The sequence below is a fragment of the Acanthochromis polyacanthus genome, chromosome 14 (genome assembly GCF_021347895.1).
Source record: "Acanthochromis polyacanthus isolate Apoly-LR-REF ecotype Palm Island chromosome 14, KAUST_Apoly_ChrSc, whole genome shotgun sequence".
Classification (NCBI taxonomy): Eukaryota; Metazoa; Chordata; class Actinopteri; family Pomacentridae; genus Acanthochromis; species Acanthochromis polyacanthus.
The window spans coordinates 33,445,046-33,464,463 of NC_067126.1; the positions used below are offsets into that span (position 1 = coordinate 33,445,046).

The 19,418-nt window shown below is 38.7% G+C and overlaps 2 protein-coding genes across 4 annotated transcripts; one reads left to right on the plus strand and one right to left on the minus strand.

Moving 5' to 3' along the window:
- Positions 1–766: 766 nt before the first annotated feature.
- Positions 767–6,259, minus strand: LOC110957635 (ankyrin repeat and SOCS box protein 9-like). 3 transcript variants are annotated; one of them, XM_022203760.2, is made up of 8 exons: positions 5,911–6,259; positions 5,684–5,763; positions 5,328–5,435; positions 4,296–4,446; positions 3,934–4,068; positions 1,526–1,717; positions 1,198–1,396; positions 767–1,099 (listed from the first exon to the last, which is right to left on the minus strand). In XM_022203760.2, the coding sequence occupies exons 1-7, from the start codon at positions 5,990–5,992 to the stop codon at positions 1,245–1,247; spliced, it is 900 nt and encodes a 299-aa protein (XP_022059452.2). In that variant the 5' UTR covers positions 5,993–6,259; the 3' UTR covers positions 767–1,099; positions 1,198–1,244. The 3 variants fall into 3 exon arrangements, with proteins under 3 accessions (XP_022059452.2, XP_022059451.2, XP_022059453.2); XM_022203759.2 differs by having other exon boundaries at positions 767–1,396; XM_022203761.2 differs by lacking the exon at positions 1,198–1,396 and having other exon boundaries at positions 5,911–6,258.
- Positions 4,319–19,370, plus strand: gpr143 (G protein-coupled receptor 143). Its single transcript, XM_022203757.2, has 10 exons — positions 4,319–4,455; positions 12,299–12,976; positions 13,840–13,949; positions 14,265–14,359; positions 14,687–14,779; positions 15,050–15,159; positions 15,248–15,356; positions 16,204–16,321; positions 16,398–16,653; positions 18,711–19,370. Exons 2-10 carry the CDS (start codon positions 12,721–12,723, stop codon positions 18,812–18,814), a joined length of 1,251 nt encoding a protein of 416 aa, XP_022059449.2. The 5' UTR covers positions 4,319–4,455; positions 12,299–12,720; the 3' UTR covers positions 18,815–19,370.
- Positions 19,371–19,418: the final 48 nt, after the last annotated feature.

The following is a 19,418-nucleotide window of genomic DNA, read 5'->3' on the forward strand; positions in this document are numbered from 1 at the left end:
GTCAAAAATGACTTAAAACTCATAAAAAAATGGCTGAGTTGACCAAAATGACTTGAAAATTATTGAATGAAAAGGCAACCAAGTGAAAATTAGAAGCTAGAAACTCTTGATTCTTCACTTTACCATCTACAGAGCTCCATTTCTCACACCGGCACCCTGAACAAAACACCTGTATCCTCTTGAAATAATAGGCTATAGAGCGTATCTGGGTTATAACGCCTTTCTTTGTACGATGAATGCTTAGGTGTCACCTTTCTGTCATCTTGTGTCTGTATGCCGCCTGTGCTCAAGTAATTGCTTTGTTTCGCTTCCTCCGTGCTGTTCTAGTTTGTCTTCTGAAATGTACTCTTTGAACTCTGGCAGAACAGCTGACTTTTCACAGACAATTTTGCTTACTATCTTGACACGTCTGCAATTCCAAACCTATTACACTGAATTCTTTGCTTTTACAGTGTGATTTTCAATCAGTAAAATAATACGTTGCATGTGCTACAAAGCCACACATGAGACTTTCTGTGTACAGCTGGATAGGAATATTTCTATGTCAGCATTTAATAATGCATCATTACTGCTTTACAATCAAAAACAATGCAAACTGAATAAGAAGATAATGGAATAGCAAGAAAAAAGGGTTATTTCAGCAGCTCAAATCCTGGTGGTGTGTGTATTCGAAGCTGAAACGCATACTAGAAATGACTGGAAAACATCACCTGAAAATATAATGACAAATCTTTCTGATATTATTGCCATCCAGATTGATGCAAGACCTGAGACACATCTTTTATTCAAAATAGTCAAGAAATCAGGGTTCATTCGAATGACACATTGCAAAAAATCCTTTTGTGTAAACAACAGTACACTCTGCAGCAACATCTAGAAAGTCTTTCAGTGCAAAAATATCAAAAAATCAATATTAAAGAAGGCACACGTGCAATGTCAAAAATAGTTTTTCAGTAGCTTCAATGTATAAACTTTAACATGTAATCTGCAGCTTTTATTCTCGCTTAAAATGTCTTGTTCTTTACTGCTCATGTTGGCATCTCGCTCCAGGACTTTTAAGTCTCCATATAAACGTCCAGATTGATGTTTGTTCCGAGGTCTGTCACAAAGAGGGAATTGCAGTTAATTATTTCCTCAAGAATGAGTCATGAAGTCATCATCTCCCTGTAACGTTATACAAGCCTGCCCCCTACTGACCAAATGTTGTCAGTCTGAAGAATCTGAGGTTGGAAGGTTGAGGACTTTCAGTGCATTAGATCTCCACTCCGGTCTGATTGGTAGAGGAGATACTGTATCAGCGCTGTGGGGAGGTGAAGGTCACAAATCCCACCCAGCCTCTGCTTGCCCGTAATTTTCCTGATGTATAGCCGACACAGCTGCATTAGAGGAGACACTCCTGGGGAGAAGCAGGAGCCGTTACAGAGAGATGTTTCGATTACTAGCTTCTGCCCTACGGCACCAGCCCGCTGTAAAAAGCTTTGAAAACCCCCACAGTGAGGCTACTTGGTTAGTTTGCTTTGAATACCTCCTGCTTGTTTCAGCAGTCTCTCCGCCGGGCTGCTGGGAGTTGCCAGGTCCAGTGGCCGTTTGCCTTCTGAATTCATGCGGAAGCGATCTGCCCCATGGTCAAGCAGGACAGACACCAACTCAGGGCTGGACAGACGAGCAGCAATGTGCAGGGGCGAGTCGCCGGATGCATTTCTGTTCACACAAGCACCTGTGGGAGGGAGTAACTAGGTATGATGTGCTTAAAATACAAGGAGGAGAATTCAGTTGAACCTTTTTCACGACAGCAGATCCTTTAGTTAAAACACTCCAGAAGATCCCATGAGAAATGAGTGACCAATGGCAAAGTAAATTTACTCTAGCATTGAAAACTGAGTGGGTTAGTATATAATTGCGGGCATGTTTGTATCACAGCTGACATTTTTGTTGTTTTCAGGCCTAAAATCAACATGGCACCACATGGCATTTTTACACAAAGATTCTTCTAAAATATTATATATACAGCTGAGTAAAATTGAAAGTTAGTTATGAAGATATTGTGGTAACACTGTCCACACTTGTCTCACATGCTACTTTATGTTAAATAACTCAGAAAGCCTTGGAGTTTTTCAGTCTTTTCTTCAGGAGGAAATGACATCATGTGGAGCAGGTCACGTGATCTGGAATTAAACTTCCTTGAGAGGTGTTTTTGTAATGGGTAAGGTGATATATTTCCAAAAAAGAAATATATGACATGATTATCTCAACTTAATAAAAAGAACACAATCAAAACTATTTTCAAATAAGCTCATTTTGCTATTGCTTAGCTAATTAGAAGGTTTTTATTAAATTTGGACAGTTATTTAGTTGGCATTTTAGTGATGTCCAGTAATGTTTTATTAATAAGTGATTGATTCCATAATAAATAATTGTGGAATTTGTAAAGATAAAAACATTTTTTTTTTACTTTTAATAAAAATGCATGCAAGATATATCCCATGGACTTCAAAAGTCTCTCATTTATATATTGACCTCAGTACAGTTTTAAGGTACTTGCTAAAATATTGTACTTTTTACTTCACTACATAGCAAAATAAACACATATCAAGTCATGTTTTGGATATGCTTGATATAACTGGTTTTATATAACATGGCCAAGTAGTTCTCAGATGCAAATGTTAAAGTAGCATACTGCAATTCAGAGATATCTTATTACTAGGAAAACTCTTGCATTAAAAATGACATTTCTGTCTGTATTAGTGTCAAAATGTATTTTTTGTATGTATGTTTTTGCAGCTGGAGCTGTGGATATGACCAGAATTAGTAGCCACCCTTCAATGCTGAAAAGTTCAGGCAGATTGGTGTCATCCAGTTACATTACCATTAGAAAACTGCTTGATTGGTCCCAAATTCATTCCACAGCAAGAAAACAACCTCAAATATGCAGCCGGAGTCACAAAGAACTGCAATATCTTCAGTTCCAAAAGCACAAAGAGCCTTGCTGCAGATGCTTTGCCTCCCCCAGGTCTGATTACACGAAGAGACGGGAAGCACAAGTTCTCCACAAGATGCCTGAAATAACCTACTTGCAAGGTAACTTGAAAAAACTCTGTGATAATTTACCGAGGAGAGCTTGTGCTGCTTTCTGTTCAAATTGGTCCTGTCTGGTATTGATTTGATTCTGTTTACTGTACTCTATATGCAAGTTAATTGATTATTAGAGAAGCCATCCTTATTTTAGTGCCTCAAACTGTTGCTCAGTGTTTGTACTTTTGCATTCCTATAACACTGGTGGTCTCCTAATGGACAGTAAAAAGAAATCAAAGCTGAACAAAATCCAGACATTACAATTCCCCACAATGTAATTTTGTGTTATGCTCCTGGTTAGCTGTTCATTGCTAACGTAGCCCCAAGCTGCTCCCCTCAAACAGAAACTAACAGCAGGTTACACAGGTCTGAAAAGCTCACTTCTATTTAACCCCACAAACCCAGTTTCAGATTCAGCGCTAATTCAAGTTCCATCTCCTGAGGCCGTTTATCTGCTTTTACTCAGCTCCGTCTGCAATCACAAAAGGCTTTTCACAACTTTTTTACATATGCAGACATTCTCCCTGAGAGCTGTAGACAGTCTTCAGTATGTAAAATCAGTGTTGAAAGCATGCTGCTTAACATGCTTTGAGTCTTTGCAGCACTTTCACATGCAGAACTTTTGTAATGTAAACTGTGGAATCCCTGCTGTTCTTTCAGGAAGTACCTGAATCCTTACCGGTATAGCACCGAAACAACTGGGATGTCTTGACTTTCAAAGTGATTTAGTGATGCAAATGTAAAATTAACCACTTCACATTATTCGCAAAACTTGATACAAGTTGCCGCCGCTCCTACTGTAACCTAAAAGACCGATACATTTATATGAGCGATAAAAATCCATATGAGAGGCTTTCTTACCGAGTTGCAGCAGTTTCTTTACAGTACTTAAATGCTGATTGTTGCAGGCAACCTGGAGAGGAGAGCCGAGTTGGTCAATATGCTGATCCACATCTGCACCGTACTGAACGAGATGCTCGATGCACTCTGGGTGACCTGGAGAGGGTTGGCAGAATCATCATAATGAGAGGTGATGTACTTGAAAGGATCTGCTTGACATCCCAGGGAAGAATATGCTATCGTTCTACTTTGCAGGCTACAAAAACAGACTGTACCTTTTCAGGGTTTTTTTCTTTTGGCACTTGTGCATTTTTTTTTATCTACAGACTAAGCTCAGTTAGCACAGATTGCCCATAAATATGCTGTGAAATGTGACTCCTAACCTTTGGCTGCAGCCCTGTGGATTGGAGAACTGGACTGGCTGGTCCCCAGAGAAGCTGCTCCATGCTGAAGAAGCAGCGACACGCAAGCCACATGGCCCTGAGCACACGCTTCTGTCAAGGGAGTTTGTCCATCCGCAGTTGAATTGTTTACCTGAAATGAGTAAGTCTTATAGTTTTATATATTATATATTTTACTTTGTGATCAAAACAACAACAAAAAAGACAGAAAACAACAAAAACAAGACAAAATATTGCAAAACCAAGGCCCAAAGCAACAAAAAAATGGAGAAACAACACAGGTGAGACAAAAAATACACAAAACAAGACAAAAAACAATGAATAAAGCAAAATACAAAATGACAAAAATAAGACAAAAACACAATTGAGACAAAGAAGAAACACAAAACAACAAAAACAAGAAACCAAACGACAAGTCAGACAAAAAACAAGACAAAAACAACTAAAACAAGGCACAATATTACAAAAGCAAGATACAAAACGACAAAAGAACTATTGTATTAGAAACTATATTAAATTTGCAATTTTACAAATTTACAATTTGCAGTTAATGCTGGTCTGGTTTTGGCCCGCAGGCCGCATGTTTAACACCCCTGATCTAAATTCTCATTCGATTCAAAGGTAAAATAATACACAAAAAAGCAAAAAAACAGAAATGCGTTTTCATAGTAGACATGCCAACTGGTGTCACCAAAGTGGAAACTAATGAACTTGTAAAATAGCAAAAAGTCATTGACACATTTCCTGAAGATCTGCACCGTGGTGAGCAAACAAGTCGCACTTTATATGTGAAGATTTTTGTTTGTGAATGACTATTGTGCTGCATGGATGCGTCTGCGAGCACGTGTGTTTGGTTAATTTCTTACTAGAATGTCCCATCGGTCCATTAGAACCAGCAATAATTCATTGGGTTGTTTCAAGAGAAAACGAAAAAGATGCTGTCTTGATTACAGATTGTTTCGATTCAGTTACACATACAAACAAATCATAACCAGAAGATGAGGCCTTACTGACATTTGCCCCATTGTCCATCAGAAGCTTGGCGCAAGCCGTGTGGCCCTGCATGCATGCTCCATGGAGGGGCGAGACCTTGTCCAGAGTGCTCAGATTCACACGTGTACCCTGTGAACAAACACAATACAGACAGATTCAAATGCTGTAAATGTGCAGTAGAAGTTCTGAAAGCAGAATTTCAAAAGCCAAATGATATATGAGTCCAGAGTTCCTTGAAATAATTAACATTTTAGTGAATAACTCATGGGTCTTTCACACATATGGTTTTCAGACACCAAACTTTTTGCTTAATGCCTCAGCTGCATGTTATAATGGCCCTGGCTTAACATAACCTGCAGAATTCCTTCAAAGTTTACCTGAGCAATGAGCCTCTGCAGAGCGAGGATCCGTCCATTGTAGGCAGCATCATGAATTGGAGACCAGTCCGATGCAACATCTGCACGAAAACATGAACAAATGTTGCTCAATTCGATACTTTCAAATGATACAAACATCCATTAACATGATGTGATGAAGCTGTCTGTGTAAAGCAGTAAATGTACTCCAGCTGCAGCGAGAACTCTCTCTGCCAGCCTCTACTCACCGCTCATCAAAGGGTTTGAGAAATACTCAGTTCCACTTTGGCATTCAGTGTCTCTCCGAGTCTCTTTGTTTCCAGCAGACATAGTTCCAAAAGCTGTTTTAACCGCCTCGTGGGTTTTGCAATGTAGGATAAACTGTGTCCAACTAGGAGTCAAAGTATTTCTGAAATATGTTTGGTCCTCATCTGCTTTCAGTAAACTTGTGGCAGATCTCGGTGCTGTGATATAATTTCCTCCCAGGCAGAGATATTTCCAATGCAAAGGAACAGGCTGGTTGTATGTAGGGTTTCAACCAATGAAGGTGCAGAAGGGAGATGGGAAGAGGTTCACTGAGCAGGTCCGGGCTGTTATTTGGGTGTAATTTGACACTGTTGGTCCACACCCATCCTGTGCTACAGGAGAGCTGGGCGGTGCTGGGGGAGGGTGTTTGTGGAGTTTTTGAATAGAATGAAGGGAAATAGGTTGTGTAAAGTTGTGGCCCATTGTAAAAGCGACATGTATCACTGGTTTAGAAGCTTAGGAAGCCATTTAAGTTTCTTTATTTAAAGAATTAACTTCTGTTTATGTGTATTTTTTTCTCATTTTGCCTGATTTGGGACATGAGAGCAACATTTTTTAGTCCTGATGAACCCCTTTCAAGTGATTCTCAAATTTGATGTAATTTGTTAATCTATTGGAAGTAGATTCTGTGTTTTAACCCTCATGTTGTCCTGCAGGTCAAAATTGACCCGTTTTAAAGTTTGAAAATGTGGGGGAAAAAAATACATTTTCACAGTGAAACTTCTGGTGTCCACGTTTTCAACATTTTTGGGAAATCTTTGAACATTTTTTTGTGGAAAAAAACGAAATGTTAAAAATGTTCCTTTAAGAACATTCACAAAAAAATCAACCAAAATCCAGCGAAATTTCGCTGGATTTTGGTTGATTTTTTTGTGAATGTTCTTAATGAAAATATTAGAAGTTTTACTGATATATACATCATCACTTTAGATATTTTAGGATTTTTTTGGAAGATTTTTACTCATTTTCAACTATTTACAAGAATTTTCTTGCCACATGTGGAGGATTTTCTACGGGAAACTTTTAAGGAATTATTGGAATTTTCTTCCTGAAGGTTTTGCAAATTTTCAAAAATTTGAGGAATTTTTTGCTGAATTTCTGAATTTTTTTGCAGACAAGGAAGCAATATGTTTTGGTGCCCATAAATGAGGACAACAGGAGGGTTAAATGGTTGAATAAAGTAGTTCTATACATTTCTATCATGCTTCAGCAGTAATACTGGCATGACTGCTGTAGCAGAAATGTCACATTTAATGAACAGAAATAAAAGTTATATTAAAGTCACGTTTTTAACAGTATAATTAACACCTTTAGTATCATATCCAGTTTATTTCCCACACAGTATCTGTATTAATGTAATAAATAGATAGTGTTTGACCTGAAGACAACAGTTGTGTTATGTGCTGCAGCCCTGTAGTTATTGATTTAAGGAGTGCTCCATGTGCTCTATCGATACAATGCAATAACTTATTATAGTAGCAGGTCAATCATTTTCACGCTCAGCTATTCCCATGTGTGCCGCACCACAAATATCTACTCTGTTTTCAGTTCTACAATCACATTATATACAGGCCAGCAGAGGGCAGTCTCAGAGAGCAGATGTTCAAAGCAAGTCAATACTCCAAGTATTCCTCTGGGAGTTGTTAATCCCTGGCAGCAAGCTACAAGCTTGCCATACAATTGACTTTGTGCCTTGTCAGGAAAGGTGCATATGGATTAGAATGCCATTGTACAAACTGAATGAATGCCCTCTCTGTAGTACTGAATAATGAAGGCCCTTGATGCTTTGTTCCCCGAATAAATCTGCTTCAAATGTCCAGTAGTTTTCTCAGATCTCGGGCCAAGCAGGCCGATGGAGCAGCAGCCGTGACCTCTCCTGTATCTGCACTCGGTGAACGTCTGCTGCACGGATGCGAGTCTCTGCTAAGCTGTGCAGGCAAAGTGCAGCAAATGTCAAACTTATTATCATCAGTTTACCAATGAGGACAAGCCTAATTAAGTCCCATGACTGGTCAGCCACAAAAATCTTTAAATTTCAACTCTTCATTCGATGCTTTGAGAAGAATGTTACAACATCCTGACTGCTGCATACCTTCCAAATTACTTTTTCAGAAGTAGAAAAGTGATCTTTAAAATTTCCATTCAGGTTGACTGACGACCCTTGTGGTGACTCGCGGTACGAATACAGCAAGAATGTCAAGTTCTAATGAGTCTGATTGACATATTTATTCAGCGCTGGATGCAGGAAATGATTTCTGAGCATCTATCAAATACAACAGATGAAGACAAGCACTGAGTCCAGCTATGCCTGCACCAGTGCAAATATGTTTGCATTTTAAAATATCTAGGGCTGTCTGTTCTCTGCAAACACACCATATGTGCAGGAACACAATTTGCATGCAATATGGGCATGTGTTGGCTCTCATGTTCCAAATTTCATCCAGTACATGGATGCAAGCTTCCTATAGAGTCCCTGATACATTTGTGTGCACTTTGAATTCACTGGAGTACAAGCAGACTCCATCAATGATGAATGCAAACTGCTATACAAATAAGTAACAATTATGTATAACACGCATTGCCTATGGCCGAAAAATGCCAGCCATAAACTGTATAAAAATGGGTTTAAATGTATATGATGCAACTAAAAGACTATTTGTACAGGATCAGTCCTTCCATGGCACGCAGTCTTTTCAGCTGCTAGAACTGTTCTTTTCTTACCCAGCAGCACCATCAGACAGCACCATTTGTAGGTCACAGATGAGTGGAATAGTCTATGTATGTGTATGCAGGAGTTATCAAGTGGCTCCGTTTAATGTTGGGATGTCTCAGACTCCCTGCAGACACATTGAGGGCGATGGGATGGATGGATGAACCGTCTGCCTTTAACTAGACCACTTATTAGCTCACAAGTGAATGGGTTCACTGGCTATCAGAGATCTATCATCAGTGGCGGATCTTCCGTGGGGGCTTAATCCGATTGGCCACTCCGAATGCCATGTTTTCTGACACTCGGCCCCAAAGAGTAAAACCTTTAACGGCTCACAAGCTGCAACAATTCACACATTATCAACTATCTTTCTGACTAAACTAAGATAAAAAGTGAAAAACTGTCTGATTCCTGCATCATGAATGTAAATCTTTTTGGTTTTTATGACAGTAAACTGAGTATATTTGGGTTTGACATTTTATAAACCAAAACAAGAAATGAATTACTGGAGAAAACAATCAACAGATTAATGGACAAAGAAAATGTGTCTTCTAACATATATGGCTGAATTACTCCAAAATTACAAGATGCATACAATTTAAATTCAATTTTATTTATATAACACCAATTACACAGAAAGAGAAAATGTTTGAAGAAACAACTTGATGTTTTCATTTCAGACTAGAAAACGCTTTAAGACCTTTATCTGTTTTTGCTCTTTTTGGTCGTTTTATCGTCTCCTCTGTTTAATTTGATCTTCTAAAGATTAACTGGTGTCTTTTCAAATATTTTGTCTTTAGTTGGATTCTTCTTAAATGTTTAGTTTTGCTCTTTTCTCTTCTTTTATTCTTTTCTAATGTCTGATTTGATGTAGAAATGTTTCTTTTTAATGTTTGTTGTTTATTGGCTTGTTTGAAAAATTTCCTTTTCTTTCCCAATGTTTAATTTGTCACTTACATCTTTAAGGTTTTTCTGTTTAAATGTTTTACCAGCTTTTCCTTTTTACTTCCCTTTTTAAATGCTCCATTGCGTTTTCTGTTTAATTCCTATTTCAAGTTTTGTCTTTGATTTAATTTTCTAATTAAACATTATTTTTTAATTATATGTTTTGTCTTTTTAAATGTTTCATAATCTAATAAAATGTTTTTTTATTTTTAAGTCTCTAATATTCTTGTTAAATTGTAGTTTTTATCTAAAATATTTCATATTTATTGTCTAATATTGTTTAAAAATGGTGTTTAATTTCATAATTACGTGTTTTGTATCTTCTGTTTAATTATCTAATTAAATATTTTGTCTTTAATATAATTTAATTGTATTTAATGTTTAATTTTCTTCTCAAAAGTTTTGTGTTAAATGTTTTTTCCTTTGATTTTATTGCTTTAATGTAGTTTATTTCTTTAATCTTTCTTCTGTCAAGATTTTAACCCCAACCTTAAAAATGAAACAAACCCTTAAATCACAATGAAAATAGTTCTGTTGTCACAATCAGGAGTTAGTCAGTTATTCAGTTTATCAATTCAACTTTATTTGTTTAGTACCTTTCACGCAGATGAAAAAATTAAACAAGCAAAGAGAAAAAAACTATGCTAAAAGTATGATTAAAACTCAAAAACATTTTTAAAAAAAAGATTTAACATGGTAATATGTCGTGTCCAGGGGATGGAGGGAGTTTATTGAAGTCTTCTTGGGCTCACATGGTAAATCATTTAAAATACAAACTTGATATTCAGTCTAAGGAAACTGCGGAGCAACAGAAGAACCAACAGTATCTCCTGTTTGCTTTGTAGAACTGTTCCAGAAAACCTCACTAAACCACATGGAGGGGCCTCAACATAGTCGTCCAAATGAAACTGTATAAAAACCAAACTAGCACAACCCAAACGCTGAAGTCTCCTGCAGCCTACCAGAGAACGTCTTTAAACAGAGAATCAGGACAGAAACTCTTACTTTCTGGACAACCAACATTGGTTCACAAACAAGAATACAGAATGTGTCTGACCAAAAACCTCTAAAGACTCACTACAGCCAAGATAAAGACACAACTCAGCTGCACCAAATCCACTAATCACTGCACACATTAGCACCATGAGCTAACTATGGCTAAGGAACCACATTTACCAAGACAACTATCCAGTACAAAGTCCTAAAACACACCAAGAAACACATTGAAGACAATTTTACTGCTGGAAGCTGCAAGCCAACGCCTAAAGAACAAACTAAAGCAACAGAACCAAACTCGGTTCAGTGAAGAGAAGCAGAGGAAATGTTTGACTGCAGACATAAAGCAGGAAGACACTGAGCTGCTCAGGTGTTCCTGATAACACCAAGCAGCTACCTGGACAGCCAATAGGAACACAGCTTACTGGAGTCCAGAGGGCTGGCTTAGTGAAGTAAATTTAGTTTAAAGTTGAAGCAGAAAGTTAACAGAGAAAGTTTAAAACTACCTTCTGATACCTGAAATCTCTGAGTTTTCACACAAAGAATGCCTGAACATGTCAAACTGGTTCCATAGTAGAATCTTCACTGTAAAAACATCATAGTATGGTGTGTTGCTCAAAAAACATTATGAACGGCTGTCTAGGGCCGCCGAGGAGCGACACAAAAACAGGACAGTGCTGGTTTCCAGGGGGTTGAAAGAGTAAGTTTACAACAACATAACATGTGAGCAGAAAAATCACAAAGTCTGTCTTTAGTTCAGCTGAAAATATTACTTTTTGTCTTTTTTATTGACCAAACTTTTCAGAAAGTAGATGAAGAATAAGTAAAGCTCTCATTAGAAGTTCAACTCATTTTGGATCCTTATGGAGAGTTTAATCTTAGAGTTTGTAAAACTGTTGAGTTTTTAGAGTCACATGGATTGTTTTGGCATTTAAAAAATAAAATTACAGTTGTGGATTTCTGTCATTTAGTCTGGACTAAACAAATAACAATTGGGTGGTTGATTTATTGATGCTTTCATACTATTATATACAGTGTTTACACATACAGAGTTGTGCATATTGACAGCCTGCATTGTTCCCAGTCATTGTGTTTTCATTACATTCATGGCTCTTGTCTTACAATTGAGGTCTCTCTTGTGAGGTATTTCTTCTCCATCTGGTTCAGAATACAGCAGCTCGGCTACATCTCCTGGCTTCCCTCCACCGGCTCCCTGTTTGTTTTAGAATTGATTTCAATTACATTTAAAGGACCTGGCTCCTAGATATGTAACAGAAATGCTAACCTGTATATGAGCCAGTCTGCAGCCTCCCATTTCAGACAGGGCCTTTCTGACTGTTCCAAAGCCGAGGCTTTAATCTAAGGGTGACTGAGTGTTTGCCATTAAGGCCTCTTGGCTTTTAAATGACCTACATGAGGAAATAAGGCTGCAGAATCAGTGTTTTAAACCTAAAACCCATTTTTCTAGATTTGATTTTATGTAATGTCACTTTTACTCTTTTGCTTTGTGACTTGGCCTTCATTCCTTTTATTTGTATTACTATCTATTTATATTGAAATTCTGTGTTGTTTTACCTCTTTTCCTCCATTTTCCCCCTCTCTGTTCTTTTTTCCTTTCCGTTTGCCCCGTCTGACTTTCTGTTGGATTATTATCCTCTTGTTTGGCTTGTCTGTCACAGCACTCTGTAAGCTCTATTTTAACAAGGTGCCATGTAAAGAAAGTTACTCCTGTTTGAAGTTTTTTTGGGTTGGACTTACAGTGAATTGATGCGACCAGAATGGATCAGAAATTCTCTATTAAGTGAAATGAATTCACCCAAATCAAACATAGTAGCTTACTGATCCCCCTAAATCAGTCTCATTCACACAACAGCCCTTTGTCAGTCTCTTGCATTGTGCGCCACAGTTAAGCTACAACTGCAGGGATTAAATAGAAGCACATGATGATTCAGCCCCGTGATTTCTCACAGAGTTGGGTCATGGACTCAGTCATTTCCTCTGCTTTTCTCTTTCTTTTTCTCCTGACACGGTAGCACATTTCTTCCTTCCCCCTCTCCCTCTTCCTCTCTCTTTCCTTCCCTCTCTCTGTCTGCAGTCCGTGATGGCATCCCCACGGCTGGAGACTTTCTGCTGCCCGAACCGGGACTCGGCTACGGAGTTCGTGGTCACCTTCCAGCCCGTCCTGTTCGGAGCTTTGACTCTTGGAAGCGCAGCTCTGAGCCTCATCTTCGCTCTTCTCCAAATTCTCCCGAAGCGCAAAGGATACAGGAGGCTCGGACAGTATCCTCTGCCCAGGCCTGCGTCCTCCTCCCGGATTCTGTTCATCATCAGTATATGTGACATTCTGGGATGTGCAGGTAAAGAAGTAACTGACCTACTTTTTTGTTAACTGACAAAGTGGAGTGGGTTAGTTTCATGGCGCGCTGTTGCTGCTCTGGATCATTACGCACGTCAGTGTTCTTGCTTTAACCCTTATGTTGCGCACTGTTTGTGTGCAGCTCTGAAAAGTGCATTTATCTGGATTCTTGTGTGTTTAAATCAAAGTACCATGAGATTTTACAAAATCAAATCTTTAATCTTGAAGCTCTTAAACTCCAAACAAAAGAATGAATCACGATCCGCTCATGTGAGTAAGAAAATGACTCATAACGGCCTCTACCCTTTTTTTATGTTGTTGTTGGTGTTGCCTTGACTTGACTGGAATGCACCATAAAGCCCAAGGCAACCACATGCACACAAAGAAGTCTGCAGATTATTCTCAGACTGTTCCACTGCCTAAGAACCAGTGTGACATCTGAACTCATCATTCATCACTTGCTCCTGCTGCCGCTGAAAGGGAAGGCAGATGAAGTCATGTATTTCTGTGTACTTAGTGCCCGGTGAGATTCACTCGCTGCTGCAGACCAACAGTTTGATGACAGTTTAAAATGAAATACAGCTCAGCGTGGAGTCTGAATCGCATAAAGACTGTGGGAGAGCTCCCATGTTTCCACTGTGAAGGGAAACTGAGGAGGAAATGGAAACACCCTCATAAAAAGCACCTGGTGGAGGTTCCTATTTCCATGATGTAAAGCTGCTATAAAAAGGAATCTGTGACTGCATCTAATTAAAGCAACTGATAATAAGGGCTGAAAAACAAGAAATTTTATGTGTTTTAAATGTTGATTAAAACCAGACCTTCTTTTTTGTGTGCCTTGGGTTTGTTTTCTTCCTATTGCAGGTATCATTGTGAGATCATCGGTGTGGCTGGGCCTGCCCAACATCATCGACAGCATCTCAGTGACCAACAACACTGAAGTTTGGCCGGAAGTCTTCTGCGTTGGCAGTGCAGTAAGCTTCATATAGCGTCACAGTTCAGCTAGACCTTCATGTGAACTGAGAAAACCCTTGTCATGTCTTATCCTTATGCTTGACACTTAAGAGAAGGAAGCCCAATGGGGGGGATCCCAGAAAATCCTGATTTCACACATGGAAGTGCTCATTCGGTCCCAAACTTGCTCACAGCTGACTGTAAAATATGTGTCACAGTGTGTCCTATGAAGCATGACACAGCAGAGGAAATAAACCAAAAACCAAACCAGGTACTGTTGTTTGAGTTATTGTAATTACGCCCAGTACTTTACGTATCCAATGTATGTGTTGCAGATGTGGATCCAGCTGTTTTTCAGCGCCTCTTTCTGGTGGACTTTTTGCTACGCCGTCGACGTCTTCCTGGTGGTGAAAACATCCGCAGGAATCAGGTTCACCTCACCTTCACAATTCATTATCACCTCATCGTCTGCTCCTATAGAGAGCAGGATGAATTTATACTGAACCGATAATGAGCTGTTTGCATTAAACACACCTTTCCCTCACTTTGTTGGGCTTCATGCTTTGTGTTGTGCTGCTGTAAAAGTCAGACTTTATTAGGCTCCATGTGGTTCCCTCATATGGGTTTTTACTCACCAGTCAGTGCAGTGATTTTGTTTTCTGCACAGGAAAAAAAAAAGTCTTCATCTCCGAGATAAAGAGGGAGCTGCAGCATGTGTTGTGAGCTCGGTCTCATGACTTGTTTCTCTCCCCATCAGCACCATTATCCTCTACCACATGATTACATGGGGTCTGGCTGTGCTGCTGTGCGTGGAAGGAGTGGCCATGCTCTACTACCCATCCATTTCTGAGTAAGACGCTTTGTTGTCCCTGAGACATGCCGACTCTTTTGGCATTCGAAAGGCTATCAGAATTAAAGAGAAATCATCAAATATACGAGCAGATTTAAACAAATCTAATCCGTTTGTTTCCATTTGTCAAACTTGATCTGTGCCAGCGTCATCTAACTAACTGTAATGCTGTTATCCAACTTCTGATTTAGGGAAGTAAACACAATAACTGTTAGCCGCTATGAAGTTGTTTCCATTGCCGATTTAATAATTTATCTCAATTTGGTGCAGTTGTGAGCAGGGCCTGCAGCACGCCATTCCTCACTATGTGACCACATACGCACCGATGCTGCTCGTCCTCGTGGCCAACCCTGTCTTCTTTAATCGGACCATATCTGCCGGTCAGCTCCTCTGCTTTTAAATCTCTCTGATAAAAACAACACATGTGCATGAGGAGAAACAAATAACTCTCTCTTCTCTTCAATCTAGTGACGTCTTTACTGAAAGGACGACAAGGAATCTACACAGAAAACGAGAGAAAGCTGGCCAATGAGATCAAAATACGCTTCTTTAAAATAATGCTGGTGTTCTTCATTTGGTAGGTTACTGTTCTTTATCTAAGGGCTTAAAGGAAAGGGCACTTATTTGCTCTCTTGCTCTACTGTCAACATTAAGCTGTCTGTTAGCTTAGCATAAAGACAAAGAAATAAAGCACCTTTAAAACTCACTGATTACAGTCTTGTATCATATTTATTCATATGAAATGGGGTGTATTGTGGTTTTATTGGTGGGTGGTGTGCCAAATGAAGCCTTGCTATTGACTGCTAATTATTTGCTGGTTACCAGGCAACCTCACAATGACAAGACTCCAAAAAGTCACGACATCTGGCCAAAAATCAATATAAAATATAACCACATACTGTTTTTACTCTGTCTCTCAATAGTTCCCAAAATTTAGCATCAGGTCTTTTGACCATTTTTAAATCCAAATTGCACAGATTGATTTTTTGTGTATTGTATTTTGTGGTTCACTTTCACTTCAGTTCCTTTTTTTGGAATGAAATCCATTGCTTTAAATGCTAATTTAAAACAATGGATTAAAAAAATGGTGTTGCAAAATACTTCATTGTTATCAACTTCTGTGGTGAATTACCTTGTACAGAAAATGTAAGAAAAGTTTGCTAATAGATTTAAATACTGTATTGAAACAATGGCAACAAAGCAAAGATTGTAACAACAGAAATATACAACAGAATTTGTTGCACTATGTTTGTAAAATGTTTAGCTGTGGTAAGCATTTTAAAAAATATACCCAAGATATATCCCATATAGTCCCATTAGGTAGTTTGTGTATTTCCAGATAGTTAAGTGTTTCCTCAGCTATAGAACTATGAGAATGCATCCTCTTAACTTTGTAAAAGGTTGTTTTTGCTCTGATGTTGTAGCTGGGTTCCCAACATCATCAATGAGAGCCTCCTCTTCTACCTGGAGATGCAGACCGACATCAATGACAGCGGATTCAGGGACGTCAGGAACGCAGCTCTCACCACGTGGTTCATCATGGTGGGTCAGAAAGCATCGGCCTACAAACCAGCATGTTTAGGAACATTTTAAATGATGCTGTGTTTTACCATTCTAGGGCATCCTGAACCCCATGCAGGCCTTCCTCAACACCCTGGCCTTCCACGGCTGGACGGGCTTCGACGTCGACCTCAGCCTGCGCCGGAGGAGGGAGCTGGCCTGGGACTCGGTCTCTACGTCGGTGCCTAACGCTGCCAGCCACAACCCCATAGCGGGAACGACTCTGCTTTATCAGAGTCATGTCCAGGAAGCCCAGAAAAGCATGATGGGAAACGGGCAGCAACACTCAGACGCCCTGAGTGTCCTCTCAGAAGGTAACTGGCTTAACAATGGTGTTAACGGCTCACCAGTATATCAGGGCTGGTGATGCTGACATAGAGCATCATATACGCATCGCCCACACTTAATATGAAATATTCTCTTCTGGATGTGACTGTGATGGTGCCATAGCATCTAATAAAGAATGTTTTTCTGTTAGATCATTTTTGTACAATTAAATTAAATGAGCTTCAGTAATGAAGTTCTGCAGACACAGACCAGGATCAAATTAAAGCTCTCTGTGATTCATTTTCTAAAGCATTTTTTACACCAGTGAGGTAGCAGACTATTGATAGATGTAATAATGAGGTAACACGCTGCAGGACTGTCTGTTTTGACCTCTAATGAATAGTGCAGTGAGGGAAGGTACAGATTTTCTATGACGCTGCTATTCTGAATGGATTTCTTTGTTCATATTTGTCAACATAACTAAATGCTGTTTGTCAATGGTGGAAGAAAGATTTAAATCCATAAATAACAATATCAATATTTCAGCGTAAACAATATTGCAAGTGAAATTTCTGCATAAATACGCCTACTTAGGTAAAAGTATTAGAAGTAAAATGTATTTAAAGTGTCAAAGTACAGGTTTGGTTCCGTATGTAACTGTAGTGCCATACAGGTAGAGATATATGAACTACTTTATATAAAGTTTAATATACAAGGACAGCAGATAAATCTAAAGGCTCATGGGATGATTCGTGGGAGAGAAAAGAAGAAAGCTTTAAAAAAAAGTGAAAAAGAAACAATAATTCTGACATACAAATCTACCTTCTGTTTTTTCTTCTAATCTTTGATTTTTGTGAAGATATTGGAATAACTGATCATTTACTTAAATCAAGGAGGGGAAAAAAATCACTATTTTATGGAGCTGTTAACATCTCAAAATGTGACTCCGACTACAAGCTGTTTTTTGTAAGAAGCAGAAAAAGTTGTGAACAGCTGGTTTTATCTTTAACATGCTGGATTAGGTAGCATACAAAGAAAATACTCAAATAAAACACAAATATTTTGAAGATGTACTTTAGTAAACTTTTCGTCACACTATTGTTCTGAGCTGCCACCCGGAGCTTAAACCCTGTAAAATAACAAAAACTGAGCAAATTAGCTAGATAGATTATAGCTAGATAGATTAGCTAGCTAGCTAGATTAGCTAGATAGACAGACAGACACACAGACAGACACTTGATTTTTTTTGTTCATTTCATTCTATATTTGGGTTTCTATATATTACTATTATTATTTTGTTTTCTTTATTTGCTCATTTTTTTTCTATATTTGGGTCTTACAGGGTTAAGCATCATCATTTAGCAATAATCCCATTCTAAGCAGAGAGCAGTAGAGAAGCTGTTAAAAATACAGATGAAGCAGGTTAAACACATTCCGCTGCTCCTGCATTGGGCTACATATTTCTATACAATATAAAACTAACGCAATCCAGTACAACCACCCCATAAACAATCTTCACAAAGGTCATAATGTTGAGTTTTTGTTCAGACTGTTTCAGAGACGTGTTGATTCACCTCCTTTAGCTGCTGAAATATGTTGTGCTGCTGAACAGGATTTGGTTTTACATCGAGTCTTTACAGAAATCTCTCACTACGAGCTTCAAGTGAAGCTTTATTGCAGATCTGTTCTAATAGTCTGCGTCAGTTTTTTTTGTGCTCGATTTACCTCAAAAACTAGCAGCAAAGTGTGCGTTTAAGACTCGTGCATTCACTGCATAAGAAATATTTATTCTGTCAGTGGAGCAACACTGGGTGATTTCCTACATTTTTTATGTGTTTATGCACATTGTAGACGATGTATTCACTGTTTTGTATCACCAGCGTCTCCGGCAAGTGTTTAGAAATAAAGTGAATCTTTGAAACTTTTCTTTTTCATTCATTCATTTATATATTTTGATTGAATAAGGAGTATCAGCAATAGACAAAAAATATACAAATCTAAAAAAAAATTGCCAGAAATGAGCAGGATATACATTATTAAACACATTTTTTAAGGTGTCATGTGCAGTAACACCCAGTAATTTACCCTTATTTTGTCTTGCTAGGTTCAGAGTCTAGTACAGTTGAAATCCACATTTCCAGCGAGCTACGAGACTATGAGGATGTAGACGCTGACGGAGAGTCCTTGGAGAACTCAGTGAGGCACTAGCTGGGGTTTTCACCAGTCCGCCTCCCCTCCACTGCTCTGCACGACTTTGTTCTTTTTGTTTTAGATCATCTACTCTTAGCCTCCATTATCCTGTTGAGATTTTAACCGGTCACGAGATTTCAGTAGCTGGCATGACGGAGTAAGTGTGATTGTTAATTCCAAGCCTTTTCACTTCCTTCTAAGCGTTTTAACTCTGTCTGCGGTTCACTGTAGTGCTGCTTTACAGGCCCATCGAGCACACAGCAACAGTCCCAAAGCTACCGAGTCTTGTAGCCGTCAGTCCACAGAACAAACACGGCATTTTCTCATGAGCAACTCTCAGGCTGACCTTTAAAAGTGCCTTTAGTGCTTGAGGAAATATTTTTTTCCCAGCAAGTTCTCTGAATTGAATGCACTGAATTTGTGATATTGTCATTAAGCTGCCAAGACCCCACAGAATGTAGAAAGCTCGTTAGTCTTCTTTTTTTATATATATAAAAGTTGTTGTATTGTCGACTGTCTATCCTGTATTTTTACGTACATCTATTTTATGCTATATTAAATATCTTGTAGTTTTGTTGGTGACACTTTCTTCATGTTCTTGAGCTTGAAAAGAAACAAACAC